The sequence below is a fragment of the Desmodus rotundus genome, chromosome 8, assembly GCF_022682495.2.
Source record: "Desmodus rotundus isolate HL8 chromosome 8, HLdesRot8A.1, whole genome shotgun sequence".
NCBI lineage: Eukaryota > Metazoa > Chordata > Mammalia > Chiroptera > Phyllostomidae > Desmodus > Desmodus rotundus.
In genome coordinates this window covers 127,215,420-127,240,346 of record NC_071394.1, presented here as the reverse complement: position 1 = coordinate 127,240,346, position 24,927 = coordinate 127,215,420, and the positions used below count along the sequence as shown (strand labels likewise).

The 24,927-nt window shown below is 52.3% G+C and overlaps 1 protein-coding gene across 4 annotated transcripts in view; it reads right to left on the bottom strand.

The window, feature by feature from the left end:
• Nucleotides 1-5,628: 5,628 nt before the first annotated feature.
• SNRK (SNF related kinase) overlaps nt 5,629-24,927 on the bottom strand; it is a 39,531-nt gene continuing 20,232 nt past the window's right edge. For all 4 annotated transcript variants that reach the window (XM_053929626.1, XM_053929627.1, XM_045199738.2 and 1 more), the window contains 4 exons: nt 16,797-16,938; nt 15,050-15,262; nt 12,969-13,103; nt 5,629-9,446 (listed from right to left, as the gene is read on the bottom strand). In XM_053929626.1, the coding sequence (XP_053785601.1) occupies nt 8,222-9,446; nt 12,969-13,103; nt 15,050-15,262; nt 16,797-16,938 (1,715 nt within the window). In that variant the 3' untranslated portion in view covers nt 5,629-8,221. The remainder of the gene's footprint in view (nt 9,447-12,968; nt 13,104-15,049; nt 15,263-16,796; nt 16,939-24,927) is intronic.

Here is a 24,927-nt window from a genome sequence, read left to right as displayed (position 1 = left end):
TGAACCTGCGGAGAGGGGGCCAGTCTTGGCCAGGAGTGCTGTCCCCTCCCTGGCTGTTTCTGTGGGGCTGTGCCTCTTCACAGGTATGGCCCTGCAGGCACAAGGCAGCGACTGGAGCCAGGCTAGGACTGAGGACCACCTGCCAGGGCAGGGCCTGACTTCCTCCTCCTGCCCCGTTCCAACTCTGCCTGGTGAAGCAGCCAGCCCTCCCCCCAGGGCCCATGTGCTTCACAGCTGGGACACTGCAGACGGTGGGCACTTCCACTCCGAAAGCAGCGGGCGCCTTGGCCACCTGGGGAGGCTGGGATGACCAGGGAGGGACTGAGGGGCCTCCGAGTTAGCCCTGTCTCCCTCCCTCAGAGGCCCAGCCCATTGCCTCCCCGCACATGAAGATGGGGGTGGCCTCAGTGGCCCTTTCAAGCATCACATTTTTGGGAGCCCTGACTCCCCCGCCTGCCACTCCTGGCTGTTCAGTTGGCCCTGCCAACCACTGTGCTGGCCAGCACGCCCTGGCCCCGCTGGGCCCGGGGCACTCTGAGGCAAACGTGTGTATTCAGTGGTAGTTTGAGGCTCGACGAGTGCTTTCTAGAACATGCTCCTGCTCGAAACACCAGTGGACGGTCGCTGCCCCTGTGGTCCTGCCCCTGAGCCACCTCACAGTCCCAGCCCAGGAGCCTATGTTCCGGGGTCCCAGCCCTCTCCGTGTCCCCCGGTCACGTGAATGCAGTCGGTGTGAGGTAAACCCATCCGCTCATCTCCTTGCCCGTGGGCTCACAGCTGCCGTGGGGCCGGCAGCCTCTCTCCAAGGGGCCTTCCTCGCCCCTGACGTGCCGGCACAGAGCCCGGGCTCCCTGTGCTTGTGACTCGTTCCCAGAAGCTTCCCTGTGCCCTTCCTGAGTCCGACCAGGCAGAACCACACACTTAGCCAGCATGAGGCCAGTCATGCAAGGGGACAGGGACCCCTGGGGACAGCAGGGACGCCCAGGGACCACCTCCACTGGGGCTGCCCGGGGCCCCGGGGAGGAGGAGGATGGGTGTGGGGTAGTCAGGTTGGGCCAAGAGGGAGGTGAGCAGGAAGGGGGTGCTACATGGGTCCGCTAGGCCCCCAGGTTTCCCCGGTGCCCCAGCATTCGGCGTGGGCGGCATCCAGCTGGCGGCAGGTGCTCAGGAGCGGTGGTGGGAGGAGCAGTTCCACACCCTGCAGCTCTTACCATCTTGACAGAATTGGGGGAGAATCTAGGACGATGCCGTCCCTCCCCGCCACCCACAGCCTGGCTTCACGCACGAGGAGGGTGCTGTCCTCAGATCATGGGTGTGTGGGCCACGTGACCGACTGGAGAATGTGGGAGAGCTTGCAGCCCAGGTGATGCTGACAGGTGGTTCGCAGAAATCCCGGCCTCCCTCTCTCAGTGCTAGGAACTTCCTCAGGGCGCAGGGCCCACAGCCCCAACCGGTCACACGGTTCTGCCTACCCATTGCCTTCCCTGGTTTATACCCGAGAATGGAGGCCCAGGCAGGAGGATGCAGAAGGGGCGGAGCTGGGCAAGTCCATATCTACTGACCCTGTCGAGGAGGGAGGACCCCCCCCCTCCACTAATCTCTAAAGGCCCGTGGCTGCAGGGCCAGCCCAAGGTGTGGAGAGCTTGCAGCCGAGTGCTCATGATAAAGTGCGGCTCAGTACCAGGAAGACACCGTAGAGTGCTCAGCAATTAACCAGGGGCCCAGTGTGGAGACATGAAACCCACCTCCCTTTGCATCCCTGTCTGGCTCGAAAAATGGAAACCACGTATGTCTCCACCCTAATGGGGACCCAAGAGCCACCCAAAATAACCTCTGCTCCTCCCACCCCCAGAACATGAGGCAGAAAGCTGGCACCAGCTGCAGAGAGGGAGCAGCTCCGGAAACCTGCAGTCTCAGAGAGCGCCGATGGGCACACACCTGTGAGGAAGCCACCTGGGGCTGGAGGAAGAAGCCCCGGAAAGCAGCAGGCTCGTCCATGCGCTGAACTTACGCAAAGCCAGGAACAGCTTCTGTTCCCACTAGCCGGCGTGGAAACACTTCGGTGAGTGCTTAGGAGGGTACTGCCTCGGGGGGAGGCCAATCAGCCCTAAAGACTGCTCTGGATCTGCCCTGAGACTTTAGAAGCAAACCCCCAAAGGACCCACCTGACTCCAGGTGACTTTACACCAGAACAAGATCCGACCGCTCTTACGTGAATACAGAATTCAGCACTCAACAATGTAACATTCCGTGTCCGGCACTGCAATCAAAAATAAACTGCCTGCCTAGAATTCTGTACTCAGTGAAAATCTCCTTCAGGAATAAAGTAAAAATGCTTTTTCAGACGAGCAAGCTGACAGACTATCGCCGGCAGGCCTGCCTGCAGGAAAAGCCGAAGTTGCACAGACAGAACGAAACAGCACAACGAGGATGTCCACAAGGAAAGGAGTGAGCCACGAATGATAGCGATGCAGGTAAAACAAGATTGCCCCCCTCCCGTTCCATCTCTTAAAAAACAAAACGACTTAAAACAAAAACACGTGTGCATATGTAAAACGAAATGTCTGACAACAGCACAAAGAACGGAGGGAAATCTGCAGTTGTAAGGTTCTCACATCCTACCCGGAGTCCTTCTACTTCGAGGTGGACTGTGAATACCTACACGAGGTCTCCCGGGAGAAAGTCCAGCCGTTGTTAATATAATGAGAATGGTTTCTATAACATCGATGTAACCTGGCTGCCAGGGAGAGTGGACTGGAATGTGCATGCGTGAACAACGATGACTTCACTGTACTAGCCATTGAGTGAGCATGTGTACTGTGTGGCCATCGCATTAAAAATGACCGAGTGAGTAGAGCAACGAATCTGCATCCAACTTTTCATTAAGCTTGAACATTCCTCCACGGAAACTATTTGGATGACTCAGAAGGCAGCAGCTATGGGCAACTGGTGACCGGCAGCTTCATCAGGACAACATCTGCTCACGCATCACGTCTCGTCAAGATTTTTTTGGCGAAACATCAAATCACTCAGGTGACTCAGCCCCCCCACAGCCCAGATTTGGCGCCCAGAAACTTCTGGCTTTTCCCAAAACTAAAATCACTTTTGAAAGGGAAGAGATTTCAGACCATTGATGAGATTCAGGAAAATATGACAGGGCAGCTGATGGTGATTGGGAGAACTGTGTGAGGCCCCAAGGTGCCTACTTTGAAGGGGGACTGAGGTGTCATTGTCCTGTGTACAATGTTTCTTGTGTCTTACATCTTCGATAAGTGTCTCTATTTTTCATATTACATGGCTGGATACCTTGTGGACAGACCTCGTATATCTTCCCCACAGCAAACAGTAAAAAATCAAGAGGCACAACCAGTAAGCCAATAAAAAGTGCCAAGTTAACCCAAAAGAAGGTACTAAAAGCAGGAAAAAGAAACAAAGAATACATGAGACAAATAGAAAATATCTAAAAAAAAAATGGTAGATTTAAACTCAACCATCTTAGTAATTACACTAAATGTAATTGGCCCAAACACTCCAAATAGGAGACAAAGATTTGTGATTGGGTAAAAAAGGAAGACCCAACCATATGCTGCCTACAAACCAAACCAAACTGAACCTACTTTATGTATAAAGACACAGGTTAAAAGTAAAAACACGGGCAAGGATACACTCCCACACGTCAAAGAAAGCTACAGTGGCTACGTTAATATCACACCAAGAAGATTTCAGGACGAAGAGTTTACCAGGATAGAGAGCAACATTTCATAATGGCAACACGGATCGATTCATCAAGAAAACTTAACAACCATAAATGTGCATGTACCTAACACCAGAACCTCAAATTTCATGAAGTAAAACTCATGACAGAACTAAAAGGAGTAGACAAACCCACAATTATAGTGGGATTTCTACACTCCTCTCTTGGTAATTGATATGAGACAGAAAATCAATAAGGATATAGAAGACTCGAATGGCATTATCCATCAACTTGAACTAATTGGCATGTTATATAAAACACATCACCAACCGCAGCACTTTTCAAACACGAAAACATTCACCAACATAGGCCGGCCATCGGCTGGGCCGTACAAGTTCAGTACTAAGTTGTAAAAGGTCTAAAATACACAAAGCACAATTTCTGACCAAAACAATTCCACTAGAAACCAAGGACAGAAGCTTATGTGAAAAATCCCAAACACGTGGAAATTAAACACCTTTCAAGACGTGACAGAAAAAGGATCACTAACACTGCTGGATGGGAAACAGACCAAAGAAAAACGAGCAAAAGCAAGGCCCTTTGAGAGACATTCACAGTTGTCAGATGAGCAATCATGTCACAGACCAGTGCCAGCGGGAGGCTGTGAGGGGCCGGTTTCTGAGTGGTGGGTAAGATCTGCGGAGGGATTGGATGGAGGGGGGGCAAGGTTCAGCGCTTGGGCACAGCTAACGAAGGTTTAAAGTTACCGTTTATCAGGTGGGGATGCTAGAGGGTAGGGATTGGAGGGGGAAGAGTAGTAGGAGTTTTGGAAAAATTGACGTGCTTATTAGACACATCCAAGTAGCAAGGTCAAATAAGTAGTTGGCACCTAGTGTCCCTGGGAGAAATGTGGGCTCTGTGTACTTTGGGCTCTCCCTGCAGACGACAGACTCCATGGGGCGGAGAGACTGAGAGCAGGGAGTAGGGATCCAGGACTGAACCGCTGGGCATTTCACGATTGGAAGTCAGAATGGGAAGCTAGTGACGGAACAGCCACAAGGGAGAAGCAGGTCCTGAAGGATGGGAAGTTCGCGAGGAAGTGGGATCAGCTCACCACACCGAACGTGGGTCTGACTTGGACCGCGGGGTTAGCGGTCGCCTAGGGCCGAGGCTGGGTGGGGAGTTGAGGAGAAAGGCAGGATGTGCTAATGGACTTAAGATTTCTTTTGGGGTTTATGGTAATGGTTGCACACTCAGAATATGCTAAAAGCATTAAACTGAGCGATTTAATGTGCAATTTAACCAGTGGTATGGGATTAAATCTCAGTTGTTTTATTAAAAATTGACCACTGGGATTAGCTCGTGGAGGTCACCGCTGATTTTTGGTGCAGAAGCCTGGTGGGAAGGGGTCACAAGAGCGGAGAAGAGGAACAGAGCGGTGTGGCACCGCTCCAGAGAGAGAACGAGGGGAACGAGTCGTGTTTTACTTGCCTGCTGTTAGCAACGGTCTGGCAGAGACGCAAAGACCGATGGTGCGAGAGGATCACATGTCCCCGGGGCCGCCCCCCTCACAGCCGTGAAGTGTCAGGGTGCCAGGGCAGGGGCCACCCTTGGGACCAACAGCAGGAGGGAGGGCTGCAGACACACGAAGGCGGGAAGGCAGGGGTGGGGACTTGTGGCAGCTCTCAGTGCTTCAGTGTTTTCGGTTTGAGGACGCGTGGTGGCCAGCGAGTGGGGTAAGGAAAGCCAACGCGGGGAAATGAAGTGCAATGGCCGGGCAGTGCTGGGACCCGCCGAGGCCGTCACCAGGAGTGTCTCTTCCAGGCACGGTGGCGAGGCGGGGCGCAGCGTGTGGAAGGCTGCGTCTAACCCGGGCTGGGACTACAGACGAGGCTGAGTTCGCGAGAAGAAACAGAACCCAGGACACGGTTTACATTGCCGAACACCAATATGCCACTTTATTGTTTGGGTTTTTTCCCATTTGTCACATACCTGCCAATGTTTACACAATGAGGAAAACCAACCAGCAGTGGAAGCAACTGACCAAATCGGCTGATAATTCTGTACCCTCTTAACACACATCGATTCTCACTCGATAGAAATATCTGTCACTTGATTCAGTCTCACGACTATCCTTAGTATCGGTGTCGAGATTGTCACATCTTTAAATACAGATAGAGTTGCCAGAAGTACATAATTTTTTATATATATACACGTATATGTATATATATACACACACATACAGAAAAATACAAGAATAATTGTCCACAATATTTAACTTACACACTACTATAACTCTATGCAACTTCTGAAGACAGGTTAAGGGGTACAGGAAACTGTTTAGAGCAAGTAAGTAGTTTGGTCCAATATTATCTTAATGTAATGGTTGTTCGCTCCCTCCCTTTTATGTGATGACACACTATGACATACAACACATGCACAACCACCCACGTATGGACACACGAGTAAGACGCCGCTCAGACTAACGTGTGTATACCCGGAGGGCCAACCAACCACACACAACTAGTAAGGCTACCACACAGCTATGCAGCATGGACGGTCAACACTGCTGATCCTAACGTAAGCACCATATATACATCTGAATATAAAAAAACCATTGAAAACCAAACACGTATGGGTCAAAAGGTGCCATTCCAAGGCTATACATAATCACAGGAAAAAGTATTTACATTACTTGGAAAACAGCTGCAACAAAGAGTTTATTGCCAATGCCCTTTTTTATAAACTTCTCTCCTATGTTTAATACAGATGTTACGCTCACTATCTCTGTGAACCACACATCTTGTTTCTGGCCCTTTAGAAGATCCCTGCTCAAGAATTTCAAGCAAATGTGTTCTATGGCTTCACCCACACATCTATTCTTGTAGCTTTCGATTATAAATATCACAATGAACTAGAGCTATAGCTTAAAACATACCTAGCCTAGGTCTAGAAAGTAAAAGAAGTATTTTTAAGTCTCGTCTTTACTTAGTTTAGTAAGTATACAGTGAAATTCAGAGTTCTGAGTAAAATATGTAAATACTAAAGTAGCAAGATCAGTGTATCCTTGGAGGAACCGTGACCCAGGGCACGCCGCCCCTAGGCGCTCTGCCCACTCTGCGACCAGCAGACTGGCGCTTCGGAGACGGCCCCGGGCCCTGCCGCATCCCAGCCCCAGGGTGGACAAGCACAGGGCACAGCAGGACAAAGTGGCACCTGGCCCCTCCCCAGATCAGCTATCTGTGACATACTGTGTCCCACAAATAAAATGTCAGGAAAGATGATTATCTGGTCAGAAGTAGTCTTTGTACAGGAGTAGTTTAAGCGAGAGTTCTTTGATTGCTGTTTTGGCAGGAAGGCAAAGTGAAAAACACTTCCAGCAAAACACACACACACACACAGACAACGCAGGCTCTGTGCGTTTGTTTGCTGTATGTGTGAATTCTACCCTTTCGTGTGTAATTTCCGATCAGCCAATGTCCATAGCTAATTGAGCTAAAGGATGTAAAATGGCTATAACGAAAGAGGCAACCTAATTACCAACCCCCCTAAAATCAAATCCATGTATGTATGTTTTGGAAGCTGATGGGCTTTTGACTTTGCCTACCTCTGTGTGCGCCTTTGCTTCCGTGCGCGGCCCCACGGTGTCTTCCGCCTGCCCCGTCCTAAAGGAAACCCTGGGCCGTGCCCTACGCGGAGGAATTTACACAGAGCGTCATCCTGCTCTGTGAAACAGACATACACTCTGCCACTAGAGTTAAGACATCATCAGTTCACTTCATCACATTACGAAAGAAGATTGTCTGCTTGTAATTTACCACTACAGGGAAAGCTGCCTTATAAATCTAAGTACTTTATCTCACCTATTACAAAACAAGAAAATCTTTTTCAGTTAACTTTTAAGAGCCCAAACCTTTTTTCACACTATAGCTTAAGACAAACAGGTGTGGGTATGCAGAAATCGCGGTTTGAGGTTCCGGTGCGGATGCTGGCTGTACTCCGCCCCGCACAGGCCCCAGAAGGCCAGCAGGCGCACGCCCGTCAGCGGGCGGGCGGGCTCCAGGCCTGTGGGCGTCACACCGTTATTGCTTTGGTTCTGTCTCGGACATCAGCGTGTGTGTGCCCCAGAGCACGGGGTTTCTGTAACACCGGAAGGTCGGGACAGGAATTTAGATTTTTCAACAAGGAAACAAAAGCATTTTCTCCTCTCTCCAGGTTAAGTGCGGAACATCAAATTTCTAAGTGCTCCACTTACATTAGGTTCCAAATACACATTTTAATTTACTCCTGGTCATCAACATTGAAATCGTGAATGTAAAAATGACACAGCAGACTGCTCGGCTGGAAAAGAAAGGCAGTGTCTAGCAGCAGCATGCACAAAGACCATGCATTGTCACATCGCCAGGCGAACAAATGAAAAAGTAATAAATAATTGCCCGCTGTAAAATAGCAAAACCGGAAAGGAGACAGTGAGGGAACGGTCCTCCTGGCTGCCGGCAGGAAGCGTCCGGTGGCCTGGCCTCGCAGTCAAATGACGTGGCAGCAGCTGGCCTGGCTGGAGGCGCACAGCAGCCCCTCCTTAGGGTTCCGCTGGATGTTCACAGAGATGGTCTTTTCACACAGAGGTAGCTGGAGCACGTTATTTTTCAGGTTCTTGCTCTTTATCCGTTCTAACTCAGCCGTGCCGGCCGCCACGTGGTCGGAGAAAAACTTGATGCCGCCCACTGCGGGCGCCTGGCCCGCGTTCCCGGCGGAGCTGATGCACATTTTCCACGAGGACTTCTCCTGGACCTTGACGCTGGAGAAGGTCAGGCCGTGCTGTGGGTCGATAATGTACTTAGTGCCCCCGTGGAGCTGGGAGCCCAGGCACAGGCCCATGAGTTTGAGGCTCTGCACCAGCTCCCCGGCACTGCGTGCTGCCAGCTGTGTGGCACTGGAGTTGGCAGGGCCCGCGCAGCGGCGCGCGCTGCCCGACGTGCCGCCCGGGGTGCCACCCGAGCCGCCCGATGCGCTGCCCCCACCTGTGCCACCCTCGCTGGGGCTGGCCCTGTCCGCGCCGCCGCTGCCGGGGCTTGGCTTGCTCTGGCCGCCACCATCGCCCTCGCTGCCCGGCGGCCCCTCGCTGCTGTCCCGGCGGTGCCAGGAGTAGGGGAAGCCGCTGTCCTTATCGAGCCGCCGGCGGCTCTCCGAGTCGTCGTCGCTGGTCTCTGAGCTGCTGCAGCTGGACCCGCGGCCCTGGCTTTTCCTGCGGTGGTAGCGCTTGTGCACCGTCCCCGGGGAGGCGATGTTCATCTTCAACCTGCTCAGCTTGGGGGGCAGGTTCTCATCCATGTCGAACTCGTCGTCCGACTCGCCCTCCTCAAAGATCTGGTTCAGGACCGGCGCGCTCTTCCTCGACGTCAGGCGGTTGGTCACCGAAGGCTTGCGGCGCAGAACCACCTGCGTGGAGAGGGACATGGGTTTCTTGTCCTCCTCATCTTCCTCTTCGTCCTCTTCCACCCGGAACAGGCACTTCCGCCCGCTGGCCGCGGGTTTCAGGCTGGCCGGCGGCGCCACGGCCAGGGCCGGCCCGGCCAGCTCAGGCAGGTCGTCCTTCTTCGCCGGGTCGCACAAGCCTTTGCTCCTGTGGCCATTGAGGACGTTGTCGGCAGCCCGTGCAGGGGATTGAGGGACAGTCGCGTGGGACAGCGGAGTGGCCGTGAGGTCGTCCTCCAGGTCCTGGGGCACGTCAATTTTGGTGGGCCACGACTGCCTGCGGAAGAGACGGAAAGAGACAAGCCACGTGAGGCCGCGCAACTGGGTGGAAGCAGGTTATTATGTCGAACGTACTGGCTCAAACCCACAGGCTGGTGGTTCTGAAACGGGGTCAGCCTGGGGCTTTTGGCCAAAAGAAAAAAACTTCCTCACAGCTGTCAGAAAAGGGGCAAAGGGCAACTCCTCTACACAGCAGTTTACACCACAAGATCGCGCTCTTTCAAAGCACAAGGGAGTTACCACCAGAACAAAACCTGGACACCACACACACTCTGCTCCTCTGGGTCACAGGTGGCAACCTCTGAAGGCGTGTCACTGCTAATAACGTTCACCTGACACTTCCAGTCCTCCAGGGCCCCAGGGTGGTGTCAACGTCTGGTTTGGCAAAGTAAATGGAAGTAGTTCAGTGAATTTAAATGAGAATACTGAAGAGTGCACACTGGCAAATGTAAATCTCTCCTTCACCAATTAAAACATGCAAAAAGCTAAATATAAATGTCTAATTTACATGTCAACACCAGAGTACTGGATAGCAAAATCCACTGTTATTTAAGCTTTAATATTATGCCCCAATCTGGAGACACCCAGGTAACAAGAACACTGCTCGGAAGCCGAAGACAATGACTTCGGAAAATGAGGTCTCCGGCCGGTTGTGAACAAACATCTTGGAATTCTCAGCTGTCCTCTCTGCCCCAGGACTAGCAGATGCCAGACACATTTAAAACAGCCACTTCCACACTGACATTTCCATTTCACACCAGTTATGTCACCCTAGAAAAACCCCAATTAAACCTACAGCTTGATAAACCTCGTAGGGATTTATAACAGATATCTCTCCCCCAACTAGGGCCTTGTATTCTCTGGAGGACGGAGGGGGTTCGTTGGCCACAGTCACTGCCTGGTAGTTTGCGAAAGCTGAGTGTTCAGGGATGTTTCTGAGGTCAAGCAGCGTCTCTGGACGAGTTGTGGGCCCTCCACCGATGCACCTGCACCAGCTCCCGTGAGCCCCGTGGTCCTGCAGAGTGGGAGCTGCACACACGCTGCCTTCAGGCCCAGTGGCCACTCGGGAGGTCGCCCAGCAAATCCTGGGGGGGCCCTGGGGTGGGGGCGAGGCGCCGACCGTGCGTCTGACTCACCCGCCGGAGCGGCAGTCCATCTATTCAAGAAGGACAGGAGGGCACCACACAGTGAAGGCTCCACCTCCTCCGCTCCCCGCCCCCAGAGCCAGATGGGGAGGGCCACAGAGGTAGTGTCACCACCGGCCACTTCTGAGCCAACGGCTCCTAGTTACAGGAGTTAGTGCAGCCGTCAGGGAGCCCACAGCTACTGAGCACCTACCTCAACCCCGCACAACTTGGGAGAAAAGCGTGGTGCATCCAACAGAGGGGAGGAAGCTCGCCAACCAGAACTGTGTGCAGACAACACAGGTCGCCCTGACTGAGTGCTTAGGAGAGCCGGCGCGTTGACAGCCCGACAGGAACTAATCCCACAACTCCACGAGGTAGGTGCTTCATCCCCTCTTTACCTACGAAGCAACCGAAACACCTGCCTAAGGTCGCACAGCTTGAAGACAGCGGCGTCTAGGCTGCATTCCGTGGCTGCGCAGCCACGCGGCAGCGGCGTCTCCCTGCAAGCTCTGAAGCCCCCCAAAGGAACAAAATGAACGCCTGCCATGGGCTGGAGCCCTGCAGCTGGGTCTCAGCGGCTCTCCTTGCCTCGCTCTGACAGGAAGTGGGCACTGAGCCTCCCCAGTGCCAAGGTCAGCTCGTGGGGGACAGAGAGACCACACCATGCTCCCTCCTACACTGGCAAGACCCAAAGAGTGTCCCCACTCTGTGCAGCGAGCCAGCTAACCCTGGCTCCCCACCCCCTGCAGAACAAATAAGTGCTGCTTTCATCACCAGTCTCCTGACTCAGGACTGGTCACTCTGTCCACAGGGCGCCCTCAGCAGCAGACCGAGTTAGGCCCAGGGCTTTGACGTTAAAGTCCCAGTGACATAAAGAGAAGGCAAGTAAGCAGACATCCACCACTTGCCAGTGGGCCACAGGAGGACAAAGGCCCTCAACGCTCCAGAACCCCAGGAGAAAGGAAAAACTGCGTGCAAGGCTCTGATACTTCCTTATGGCTACTGTTGGCTTTGCAGGTCTAGGAGAAAGTAAAACCAGTTTCACTCAGTTATTACTTGGTCACCTTCAGGCTGAGCTCTATTCTGTTTCACTGAACAGAAAGTAGCTCAAATCCACCTATTAGTCCCTTCTCCAAAAGCCTAGGGTGGCTCTCAAGCGGGGGTCCCACGTGTGGTGATGCTGAGGCTGTGCTTTCCCACCAGAGGGCTCGGGACAGGGCCAGGTTGGCCAACCCTCAGTGTCGCTCTCCTGGTCCGTCTCATGCCGAGTCCCCAGCTCCCTGGGGCCCAGACCACTCCCGTCCGCAGGCGCCAGACAGCGTGCCTACTTTCACTCCAAAACACATCAGGACGTAAGTACAGCCCTGAAACTCGGTTTCCAGTTCAGACTTCTAACTCTCGATTCTTTGGCCACCTAGGACTCCTCTTTTCTCTTGCTCCAGCCAGAGCAACCCCCCGACACGGCAAGCTGGCTGCAAGGGATTTAAAATCCAGTGGTTTTCTTCCTCTTTTAAATAATAACCACATATTCACACACATGTATTATATATAATTGAATGTACAAGTGGAGAATTATTAGGAATTGGGAGCAGCCTTTGTTTTTTTATGACTACAGTTCCGTGGGTTACTTTATCTGGATATGAATTCTAAATAAATTTCATAATGATGTTGTTAAAAAATAGTTCTTTTTATGCTTTGATTATAAAGGGAAAGCTAACACGGAGGAAGAAGAGACACTGGGGAGGTGGGAGGAGAGGAGGAGGGGGAGGGGAGGGAGAGTTCGGGAAAGGAGGGAGGGGGAGGAAGATGGTGGGGGTGGCGTATCCCACGATGCCAGCAGACACAGGAGCCAGGCTGGAGTCCTTCACAGGTTTCAATTCACCGACCGCTCACTGTCACCACCCCCATCGCACAGATCAGCGCGCTGGGGCAGCGCGATTTGAGTGACCTCCCAGGCCAAGCAGCCAATACACCCACTAGCTGATCTGCGTGCCGAACCCTGCAATCCTGAGATAACATCACGGCCCAGAAATGCTTTGTTATTTTAAAAATTTATTTCAAATAACTGAGGAAAAATTTGGCCTTGTGCCTGGAATAAAACAATTAAAGAAAAGAATGTGTACGTCAATACAGGTCAGACCTAGAAGAGTTTAATGCGATCACTGCAGACACCCTGGCCTGAGGCCGCCTCTCCAAACGTGTGTTCCCCGCAAGGCCGCAGCCACACGGAGCCCTGGAGGGCAGGGCGTCCTCGGTGACACAGACCCCCCCACACGGAGAGGCCACCGTCACTGCTGGTGCTCCCTCGCGTTAAACAGACACACACACAAACGAACAAAGTTCACTATTTCAAAACGTTAACTTACTAAAATCAGTGAAGATTTTTTTCTCACCTAAACTGGGCCTTGATGTTGCTGGGGCTGGCGGACCTGGTTTGTATCTCTTTCTCCTGCTTCTCCCTCAGGATCCTTTCGGCGAGCAAGAAGTACGTGGCTGTGATGTGGTTGTACCGGTTGGTCTCCAGGGCTCTGAGGGGCACGGGGAGAGTGCACACAAGCACATCAGCAGTTTTCTTTACAAGCAGAAGTGGTTTAAAAAAAAAAAGAGTACAAGCAAAGGAAATCCAATGACCTGGAATCTTTAAAATCATGAAAGACCACACACAAGAAAAAACCCCCAAGTATTTAGATTGCTCTCAAAATTCTAAAATGCGACTGCATGAAAACATTCAGTAAATGAGAGAAAGCCGACCTGCTGAGGGAAGTGGGGGGAGGTCAGTTCCAGGAGGCTTCCGGTCTCCACACCGTTCACCCGTGTGTGGGTGGTTGTTTTGGGGGGGTGGGGGCCGGCCGGCCGGAGGGCACCGGAAGCACGACATGAGCTGAGCTACATGGTGGGTGTGCACTGTGACGCCAACACTGATCACAACAATCGGGCAAGTCTTCCCTTCCTGCTCTCTTTGCGTTTACTGGAATTTTAGAACCTGACGAACTACCTGCTCAAGGGACTGCCCGCCTGTGGCCAGCACCTTCTCCACCAGTGCGCTCGCTCGTCCATTTCCAAAGTGACGCTGGAGTCCGAGTCCAGCCCGCAGGCCCGGGCTGGCTGGGGGCGTAAGGCCCTCAGGGCACATGGCCCCACCTGTCCTCTGGCCGGCAGCTGGCCTTTCCGGCCTTTCCAAGGAATAGCATGAGAATGCGCCAGGACCCACAGGCCCAGAAATGCGCACCTAAGCTGTTCAGGAACTTCCTGTACTTAGTGAAAACACACCACGAACATGCAGGAGAGCAGCAGTGTGGGCTGTTCGCAACATGTGCACGGGGCCACAGCCTGGCAGGGGTGGGGCGGGCGGGGCACAAGATGCCACAGAAAGTGGCCAGGGCGAGCCAACAGTGTGCGGCTCTGAACGCGGGCAGCACTCACAGAGGAGGAGGGGTCCCGCCCCTGCCGCCCTCGGGGCGTGTGGGGCCTCCTGGGCCACACTAGGCAGCGCCTTTCAGATTTTTCACTGAAATGACGGTGGGTTAAATAGCTCTAAATGGCAGGTGTTCATTAAATCACTGGGCCGATTCAGGGAGACAAAAACAGCCTTTCACCCTCGCAAAAGCGAAAACCTGTTTGCTACGCATTCCTGAAGTGCACGTCCTTGGCAAGACACCCTTTCCCTCGGGCCCAGCTGCTCCAACAGGGTAACTGACTTTTGACTTTTCGTGTGTGGAAATGTTGCGTATTTTTATAGATAGGACGGACCTCTTAGGGAAATGAATCACTGTTAAAACAAAGCAACTGCATCTTATCCTTGATTCCGAACTTCTTAGGGCATTAAAAAGAGGTGGTTTCTAAACGTCTTCGGTTATGAAACCCTTCTTCGGTGTTAAAGGACTTAATTAACAACTTGCAAAGCTTGCAGGTCCCGGGTCGCGGCAGCAGGGGCTCTTAAGGCCCGGAGAGTAACTGTTTCAGGCTCTGTGGGTCGTGTGTCTCCCTCACAAACGCTCTGATGTGGTCGCACAGCGCAGCCACGGACAAACCACGCGTGAACGGGCATCGCGTGGTCCAGCACAACTGCACTTGACGTAAACGTGGGCCGGCCCCACAGGCCAACCCCTGACTTAGGGCACTCGAGGTGCTGCCTCCTTCCCTCTGCTCACTGTGGGAACCAGGGGGGACACAGGAATGAAGGGGGCACTGCTACGGACAAGGCAGGTGCTGGGGTACAAGGCAGGCCGTTCCAACGCGCCCCAGCAGGAGGGGAGAAAGGCCACAGCCCTCGCTGACACACCCCCTGGTCACAAGCACAAAAATAAAAACAGGGAAATGAAACCTATGAGTCAGGCCCTGGGCCAGGGACTCTAGAGACAAACGACAGAGCCCTGGCAGCTGGGACCGCCACCCACGACCAGTCCCCTGGCAAGGACAGAGGGGCCGTTCCAGAGCCCTAACGGGCACACGGTGGGGGGGGGGGGCAACGTACTCGACGATGGCGTCCCGATCTGCTATGTCCCCGAGCACCATGCGCTGAATGATGCTGTTGTGCTCCTCCTCCGACAGGTTCTTGTACGACACCAGGGGGATGTTGTACTTGGTGGCGGGGGAAGGGTCCACCCCCTGAAGCCACGGGTGGTTTTCAATCTCTTCCAAGGAGGCCCTCTTCTTGGGGTCTCTCTGCAGCATCCGGGTGATCAGGCTGGAGAGGGAGGGGAACCCTTCATTACAATAAGCACAGGCAGCTCTTTGAAAAAGACTAATCAAATAACGAACCTCGGGCAAGACTGCCGCAGACAGACGCAAAGGGCAAACTGTGCCAGCAGTGGGATGGGAAAGGGCAGCACCCCGCAGGGTCAAAAGATGAGGGAACCAGAAATACTCGAGGCCAACACATTTGAAAATCTGGGTAAAATGAATTTCTTGAAAACCGTAACTTAGCAAAACTGACACAGGAGGAAGCAGAAGACACTGGGGACGTAGAAGACGTAGGCACGGCCCTACGATGATCACAGCCCCTCCGTGAGGGAGACGCAGAGGCCTCTCCGCTGTCAGAACTGCCCCGTTTCTCGGGCCGGACGCCAGGCGCAGGGTTCATTCCGTGACAGACACGTTTCAAACATTCTTGTGAACAGTGCGTTTCAACAGGAAAACAAGTTGAGGTTCCGGTTTCTCAGTAGGGGCTGTGGAGGCAGTCCCTGAATTACAAACATTTAGCACACTACGTACACCCTGCTTCGGGCGTGGAGGGCCACAACAGCACGGGCATAAGCGTCCCCATCGCCAGCACTCATGTCAAGTGCTTCCTCTGGGCCAAGGGCTGGGCTAAGGGCGCTATATACGTCAGCTAACTTTGGGAAAAACCTAAAAGGTAGTCCCATCACTCTCACACCATCGGTACGGGGAGAAGCTAGCATTCAGACCCAAAAGGTCTGGATGCCCAGGTGCTGAGCAATCCACCACATGGCCCAAGGCGGGGCTTGGGGGAAAAAAGTTCTTCAAGCTATCAGATTTCCTTCTCTTTTTTTTCTAACTACAATTGACATCCAATGTTATATTAGTTTCCGGTGTACGGCATGGTGGTGAGACATTCATATAATCGCAAAGGGATCTCCCTCAGTAAGTGTAGTACCCACCTGGCACCACCATATAGTTCCCAGCTGATGGGAGAAACTCAAAACTGTGTTACTGCAGCAAAACCCTTAAGCAGAGGAGCTATAAGCTCAGCTGCACGCATTTAAAAATCCACCCATGACGTCACTGAAACACTGACTCCCCACAGCCCCGTTACTCCATGGCAGTTCCCCTACACACATCGCAGGACCGTGCAGGACTTTAGCTCCAAATAAATCAACTTGGGTGGCTTCCGCAGCCACACACACCAGAACAGGGCTCTGTAGCCAACTGCGGGGGGCGGGGGAGGGCGGATGAAATTATGAGACACTCTGTGCACCCTAAAACGGTGTGTTGGTGGCCCCCAAACTCTTCTCTGGAGCTTAAAACAACCCCACGTGGTTGTTTGTTCTGCTGATGCAGTTCAAGTGAAAGTAACCCCCACTCCTAGAGACGGAAGAGGCTCAAAGAGTTTCTTAAAAACTGGCATATTTAAGAAATAAAGTAATACATCCTACACTTTAATAGTAAATTGCAAATCATATTCTGGGGTTAACTCCCCTAAACACACTTAATGAGAGCAGAAACATGAGCCAGGAGCCCACAAGCTTTCTTCTACTCACTTTTCACACTCTTTAGACACGTGGGCCGGTACCGTGTATTTACAGTCCATGATCATCGTCAGCGTCTCGCTGTCGTTGGCCTCCTGAAAGGGGGGCTGCCCGCACACCAGCATGAAAAGGATCACTCCCAGGCTCCATATATCTGCACACCAGAGACACACTGTTAGAGGCGGGACTAGTCAGAGACCAAAAACGCTCGCGTAAACACAGACCAACAGCGTTGTTTCAGTCTGAGCAATCGAAAGCATTAGGTCCCAAAGGAAAAGACCTGGGGGAGAAAAGTCAAGCCCCGCAAGGCAGGGACGGGGTCTGTCTGGTTCACCATTTCTGTGTCCACTTAAGGCCCAAGAGCAAGCGCCAGCCGGGCACACAGTGAAAGGTCATAAGTGTTCAATGAAGAGACGAATTCATTCATTCGTTAACGGCCAGAACATCAACGGGAAAGTCCCCATCCAAGCTCCCAGGCCGATGGACAGGTGCAGCTGTTTCCCGTTACATCACACGGCAGACATAAAACTAAGGCGTTAACACTCCGAGACAAGAGGAGGATTTTGCCCAAGGTCACAGTTATCTCAGTTGTTCTTTACCTCAATCCTGGTGAGAGGACCAGATGGGGAACTCGTCATTTTTTTGAAGATTGTATTTATTAATTTTTAGAGGGAGGAGAAGAGAAGGGAGAAAGAGAAGGAGAGAAACACTGATCAGTTGCCTCTTGTACACCCCCTCCTGGGGACTGAACCCACAACCCAGGCACGTGCCCTGACCGGGAATCGAACTGGCGACCTTTCGCTTTGCAGGACAACGCCCGACCCACTAAGCCAAACTGGTCACGGCATTTTATAGATGAAAAAATTAGAGCTTGAAGGGGAGAGAAATATTCCTGGGCGGTCAATGAGGAAAAAGACTGGTTATTATTATGGTTATGTATTATTTGAGAGGACAGAGCTTGGGCCATAGGTGTAAGTAACCAGAAGGCACACTGTGGCTTTAAAACAACAGGACCTGCTTAGTGAAGCTGTTAAAACACTGGAAAAGGTAGTGAGTTTCCCGTGACTAGAAGTATCCCAGCAAAGGCTGGGCAACCGTCTGTCTGACCCTCTGCAAGAGGCATGCCTGCACTGACTGTGAGGCTGGACTAGCTGGCATCTGAGGCCCCGCCCAACTCTAGCAACAGACTAACTCCTGCATGACAAATAACCCCTTCCTTCTTGCTACTGCATACAAAGCAAAGCCATCAATCAGATGGAAAAATGATGTCTTTTTCAGATGAAAAAAAGAATAAACCCACTTAGGAAGGGTATCATATAAATTAATTCATTCCAAAAACTAAAGTAGAGACATGATTACGTGAGCATTCACGTAAGAGACAAGTTCGAGAAGTCCAGGCCACAGAAGGCTCCGGAGAGACTGGAGGAGCACGCCGCACGGCCCTTGCGGCCACATCTGTTAACACTCAACTGCTGTTCTCACTTAAGCTTTGACACCTCCAATAATGTAGGTTCAACGTTACTTTCCAAGAGAATTGAAACTTGTTAATAAAATACCTCCTCCTTGGTCCAAGCTAAACAAAGAGAGTAATGCAGGCACAAACCCAAAACCTATACAGTGATTTTTTTTTACGTACAATAAACTTCACTAAGGATGCTCCGATGGAAATTAGCAAAGCAGACGGAAAATCTACTGAAATTAAACTGTCTATATGAGTAAGAATGAAAGGGACCAAAGACTCATTCAGTGCAAACCCTTGGCCCTGCAGTGTCCCGGAGCGGTGTGCCTGGCACCGCTGGCTGGACACAGGAATCCTCGGCCCTCCTGCTCCGGGACAGCTACCTGGCTCCGCACGCCACTCCACTCACTGACTCACACTTCTGTACCTGGATCCTGGAACGCGGAGGGCCGTTCCCACTCACGGTACAACATCCTGAGCACTGGTGGCTAGCGGCCCCTGCTCCGTAACCATCCAATGAGAAGAACGTATTACCCCGCTGGTGCCTTATCAAGGTTTATAAAAGAAATTATACAGGCTGATGTTTACAACTTGTACAAACTTGTCTTTGTACACCTCGAACCTTCTGGTTTTGGTCACCTGCCCCAACTCTCTGTGAGCCAGCAGCAGTGACAACTATTCTCCCTGCAATGCACTGCGTCCTCATTTTACAGAACAGTTCTAGTCTGGAAACCAACTGCAACGGAAACCCGCCTTTCACTAAATTCATTGCACACGGAGGGATTTTTCAGCGAGTTCCTAACACGCACACGGCCACCTCCTCCCCAAGGAAGGGAGGTTTTAAATGACTTACCAAAAAAGTGCGTGCACCCAAAAATCAGGGTTAAAATAAAATTTTTCTTTTGTTGTTAAAATACTGACAACTTCTAACACGACTTACTACTATATCCAAACCTAACCGTGAATATGTATTGTACTTAAGATACAATAAATTCACACCATTCCACATACATCCTACAAAAGCATTTTTATAAAATGAATTTGGTCACATGATTTCTTTTACCACCTCACACTCTTTAACTGTGGATAAAATACTTCGGTTTCTTTACTTTGTCTCTATGCTAAACTGGAGGTGACATCTGACAGGCAATTACCGAAAACTGACGGTTTAAAAATACGATGAATAATAAAAATATCAACGAATGAGTTCCCCAAGTCCTGATTTGGTTAAAGAAAATGTCCCTTTTCTGTTAAATATTAACCTCAACAGCAACAAGGAAGTCCAATTATTTGGAACTGCTCTCTTCAGGGTCGCTTGCCCGAGCAGACCAGCACCCTCGCTCGTTAGGGAGCGGTGTGTGACTGACTGAAGAACTGGAAAGTAAAACCCAAGTAAACATACACACTGTCTCCGGCTAGGGCCCAAGCAACCCCTGCACATGGAAACACAGTGTGGAAACCAGGAAACGCCACGACAGGAGCGGCCTCCGGAGGGCGGACGACCCTCTCTCCCCCTGGGCCGACATGATGATTCCATCTACTTATTCTGCAGAATTTTTATCTCTCTTCATACTCTACTTTTTGTCCTTGACTCATTTTATGTTTCCATCCTAAGGGCCAGAGGAAAGAGATAAAAAGTGTCCCGGTCTTGCACGTGGGGATGGTAACAGCCATCTACTTCCTCCTAAAGCGGCTGCAGGTGTGGCAGGATTGAAATGGAACCCCGGCCATGTCCTCTGGGCAGAGCCTGGCACCCAGGGAGTGTCCTGGAGAGGCTGCTGCCGCCACTGTCCTGCTCCCGTGCACGCAGGCCAGGCCTGGGCCGGCACAGCGGACGGGCACACGGAGACGCCCCTGCCCTTCCAGAGCCCCAATTCACTGCGGGAAACAGAAAGGGGGAACAGCAACGGGAAGTGGGGAAGCACAAGAAGGCACAAAGCCAACAGAGAGAAGAAAAACTCAGAGAGACAGGGCAGAGGAGCAGGGAAGGCCTTTTAGTAATGCAGGCAGGAAAAAATAAAGAGGAGGCGATTCAGGAGCTTGGGTCTCCAGGGCCAGACCGCTGGTATTACAGGGCTGAGAACAGCACTGGGGGTCACCTGTCACGCTCCCCACAAATGGGGAGGGAGGTGGTACTCGTTTTAATAAAAATTCATTTTAGTGGATGTTTTTAATTCTCTTTTTCCATTCAAAAAACCAAAAAACTTGCTAATAAGACTCCAAACTGCCCAGGTATAGACCATGCTTCACCAGAGACCCTGGGACCACAGGGACCCTGAGTCTGCCCCTGGGCGTGGGGTGGGGGCGGGGAGGCGAGAGGAAGAGCATGGCACGAGGACTTCACATTGCTGTCGTTTTTAAACAATGTTACAGGAACTCTCTGTTCATGGGGAAGGTACACAGGTTAGCAGACATCAACCCTCTGGGAAATCAAACTTACCGTTGATACTGTTCGAAGCCTGTTTTGATTCCAGACCTAGCTATAGACCCCTGGTTAATAAAAATGGAAAAAGAAACTATCACGATAAATAAATATACAGTTTCTGTGGTTAAAGAAAAAAATCTTCCAACTCATGGAACCGTGGGAAGGGGTGGGGAGATAATGACGTCTTTGTTCACAGAGAGGGTGGGCGTTACTGGCCCCCCAAACTGGCACTCAAACTAGCTGGACAGAAGACCACAAAAACGAGCCCCGAAGTCCCACCTGCCAGCATTCGGTGGGAGGTCCAGTTATGGCGCGACTGAATTATGCTACTTCCAGTGTTCGGGGTGGGGTTTATGTTACAAAGTTCATTCTCGCAGACTAACAAAAGATCGCCCTGAAAACAAAAGAACACGCTAATGATTAATGTGAGGACAGGCAACTGTCAAGGGGAGTGGGGTGGGAGAATGTCGTGACTAAAAGTCATTTCTGAAGTGAACTAGGGAAAAGAAAGAATAGAGGGTAGAAAGCAATCAAAGTGGGAAGACTAGCAGTAAGGTTTAGGTAGAAACCTCTATTTTTGTCTCTTATCAGGGCAGCCGTGCGTCACGGAAGAGGCCATAGCAACAGAATGTTCTAGCACCACTCCAGACGAAGCTGGGACCAGCAGCTGCCGCCACTGACAACCAGCAGGATTCACGCAGCCACTTTCCAGTTCCAACCGCGGTCACCAGCAACTGGCACGTGACCCACACTAATCTCAAAGGCAACGCAGAGCGAGGGCTGCACTGTGGACGCACGCGGACCCCCGGGGGTCTAGGATAAAGTCCAGGACTTCTGTTCCGCATACGCCACTCAGATCAACCTACGTCTACGTCTGCCGACACGAATTCCTGTCCGCACAGTAAGAACCACTCAGCTGCGGTCAAAACCGTCGCCAGCTCGGGTTCCCAAAGGTTCTTTCCGAACCAGACCAGCACCGGTGCTGAGGTGTGGGCGTGACTGCAGGCCCTTCTGACAGGACAGGGCGTCAGGTCACCCCAACTCCCGGTACAAGGGTGACAGCAGAGGAGGCGTGGGGAGTCCAACAAGCCTGTGCTTTAGGATGTCCCTATCTGTCCTGCTTTAATCAGCATTCGATGAGAAGCAAAGTTTTATTACTTAACAAGGAATTATTGCTTCTCTCAGAAAAAGTAAGTGTAAGCGCTGCTATCTCATCTCTACTTCCCCAGCCTGCGTCCATTTGAGGGCTAAAGGCCCCCTGGGGACTTTGGAAATCGATGCCACCCAAACCTGGCCATCTTTCACCCAGACCCACTTGGCCCACTTCTGTTCTAGCCGGGTGAGTGGCAACTCCACCCAACCACAACTTAGGAGCCTTCTCAGACTCTACACTCTGCGGGTGCTCTGCCCTCCAGGTCAGGGGGACCCTGCCAGTCCTGCCAGAGCCTGTGTTTAGGACCCTCACCTTCCCTGAGGTCTCCTGCCCCACCCTCCCAGCCGCTGCGCTGGGCCACCTGGCGACTCAGCACCACCACCGTGGGCTGTAGTCACAGACCTTCTCCCGTTTCTCTCCAGGACTCAGAGGGCCCCAAAGGCAGAGCGCCCCACAAAGGCAGCTGCAACTGCAGCTGAGGAGGGGAGGTGTAGGGAACAGGGGCAGTAGGTGGGTATCCACGCCCTTCAATTAACAGCCAGGAGGGAAAACAGAGCGGGAAGTGCTCCCAGTGTGTGTGTTGGCAGGCAGGGGGAGCATCGGTGAGGCCCAGCTGCAGTTTGTTTTAGCTGTTGAAGGCCTGTGCAAACTTGTTTTACAAGTCAAGAGAAAACAAGAAGTTCACGGAGTCAAAAGGTTATCAGCCACACACCGTGGGCCTGCACAGGTTAACACAAACCCAGCCGAGAGGCAGAAGACACCTTGCGGACTCAGCATCCTCTCACCAGTAACTTGAAGCAGGAAGTGACCTTGAGAGGGAAAGATAAGCCAGGCCAAAGCAGGACAGCTGTCCCATTTCTTTCAGTAGAGACCTGGGTTCAAATCCTACTTTGGCCATTTAATAAGCTCTGTATTCCCGGCCTGGCTTCTACGCGCCTTCACGTCCCCCTCGGTAAACTGTGGGCACCACCCTCATCCGGTCCTTTCTGAGGGGGTGTCTGGGTGCCCAGCACGGCACGCCTCGCTGCACAGCCTGCCAGGACTGACAAAACCGGTGACCTCCAGTACAGGGGCGGGACCGAGAGGGAAGGGCAAAAGGGAGCTTGTGCTTTTTATTCAGTATGCCCCTGTGCTATCTGAATGATCTTACAAGAACATTAATTTATTACTTGCAAAAAATAAAGAGGTAGTTGCACTTAACAGACTATTAGGATGAATGTGCACATTAACTGAATGAGCCCACAGCTCTTCACAGGGAGTGAAAGGCGGTAACAGCCTCACAGGCCCTCTGCCCGCTGGGACGGCGACCGCCAGCCTGTCTCTGGGCCATGCGGGTCGGCGAGGTCCCCTCGCGGACCCACAGACCGATCTCTCCACGGCATGAACGGTTGCAACAGCAATTATCTCCACGGTAATTTTTAGCTCAAATAACTTTCTTTAAGGATTTAGAAAACTCAAATATTAAACTCACTGATGTTTCAAAAAATCCCTAACAGTCTTATAAAATGTGATGAAAGAAATAAGGGGGGGGCGGATTATGGCACCACAGAATCTCTGGCTGAAGCCGTTTTCCGGGTGGCACCTCCGTGTCGCAGGGTCTAGACAGGGGACCTTGGTCTCGTGAAGCCAGACCAGGGCCCGGGGGAGTGCTGCTGGCCTTTGCCCCACGAGTCCTATCTCCTTGTTTCAGGACAAGCCTGAGGGTTGCCAGGGGACGGTGACACTGAGCCAGCGCCACCAGGGTCACCCACCTCAGGTGCATGCCCAGAAAGTCAGTCTGCATGCTCTGCCTGTCTTGAAATCCCCACCCAGCCAGGACAATCCCTCCAGCTATTGCTAAACACCCCGGTGAAGTGAGGATCAGTTACAAATTCATAACTTTCTGAAATCAGACCTTTCTAGAAATACCTTGTGAGAAAGGGTGTCGTGGTGGTCCCTACCACACCTGCGTCTCTCTGAAGAGAGGACCCACGGCTCTCGTCAGACCCCCGTAAGTCCAGAGCTCATTACACAGACGTGGAGGGGCAGGAAAACCTGGGAGCACAGAGGGCAGGAAGCGCATAGGGGGCGGCCACCAGTGAACTCCGCCAAGAATGCTGGCAAGAATGTAAATTTCCCTTTCTTTGGTTCACCCCTGTAATATTTGCTCATTTAAACAAACACGAAGGGCTTGTCCTGCATGCCAGGCGAGGCAGGACACAGACAAGACATAAACAGACACACAGTGCCCTCCCAAGGCCTGGACTATTGAGCAAGGGGGACAGGCGAGCCATCTGCAGTGCGTGAGCCTTGGCACCTCCCCATGCACTTCCAAAGGGAAGCGGCAGTCCAGGCATGTGCCCTCTGCACTCCATCATCCTCTTTTTATAGCCGCCTGCAACCCCTCTATTATTTTTATCCAACAAACCGGCGTGCCTCCTGTGCGGCCGGCTGCATCCCGTGCGCCAGACCTTAGTGCGCCATCTGCACAGAGGGCCTCCCGCCGCGGCCGTGTTTTTCCATTTCCCAGACACGGCCACATATCCAGGGGTCCTCCACAGGTTCCAGGTTCAAATGCATCCTAAATTAAAACGTTAAGCTACTCAGTTAGGTGCTGTTGTGTGCTATACTGGAGGTACTTCAAACACATCACTAGTAAATCAGGATAAATCAGGTGAGTCAATGTTTTCCAAAGATGAAGTGGTGGCACAGAGAGCGGGTCACAAGCAACGGTGGCTGCAAGAGACGTCGACCCGGTGAGGGACACGCCTCTGCAATCCCAGTGCCATCTCTGCAGGTGCACGGGCCGGGCTCTGCCGCGTTCTGGTCTGGGTCAGCTCCTTGCCCTTCTCCACCCAAGTCCATGGCACCACGGGGGGCCCTGGCTGACAGGAGCCACAGCCCTTGAAGGAAGTGAACCCCAGAAGCAGCTCTGCACGTCAAGGTTCCTGTTGTTTATTTCAAATAAACACCACGGCTCCAGGACCACGCGTGCAACTTCCTGACGCGAGGGGACAGGGTTCCCCAGAAGCTGTCACTGCCTGGTCCCACCAGGGCCACCTCAGAGCGAGCGCAGAGGGCCCTCAAGCACAGCAGACACACGAGTCCTCCGGCAGCTCTTCCAACA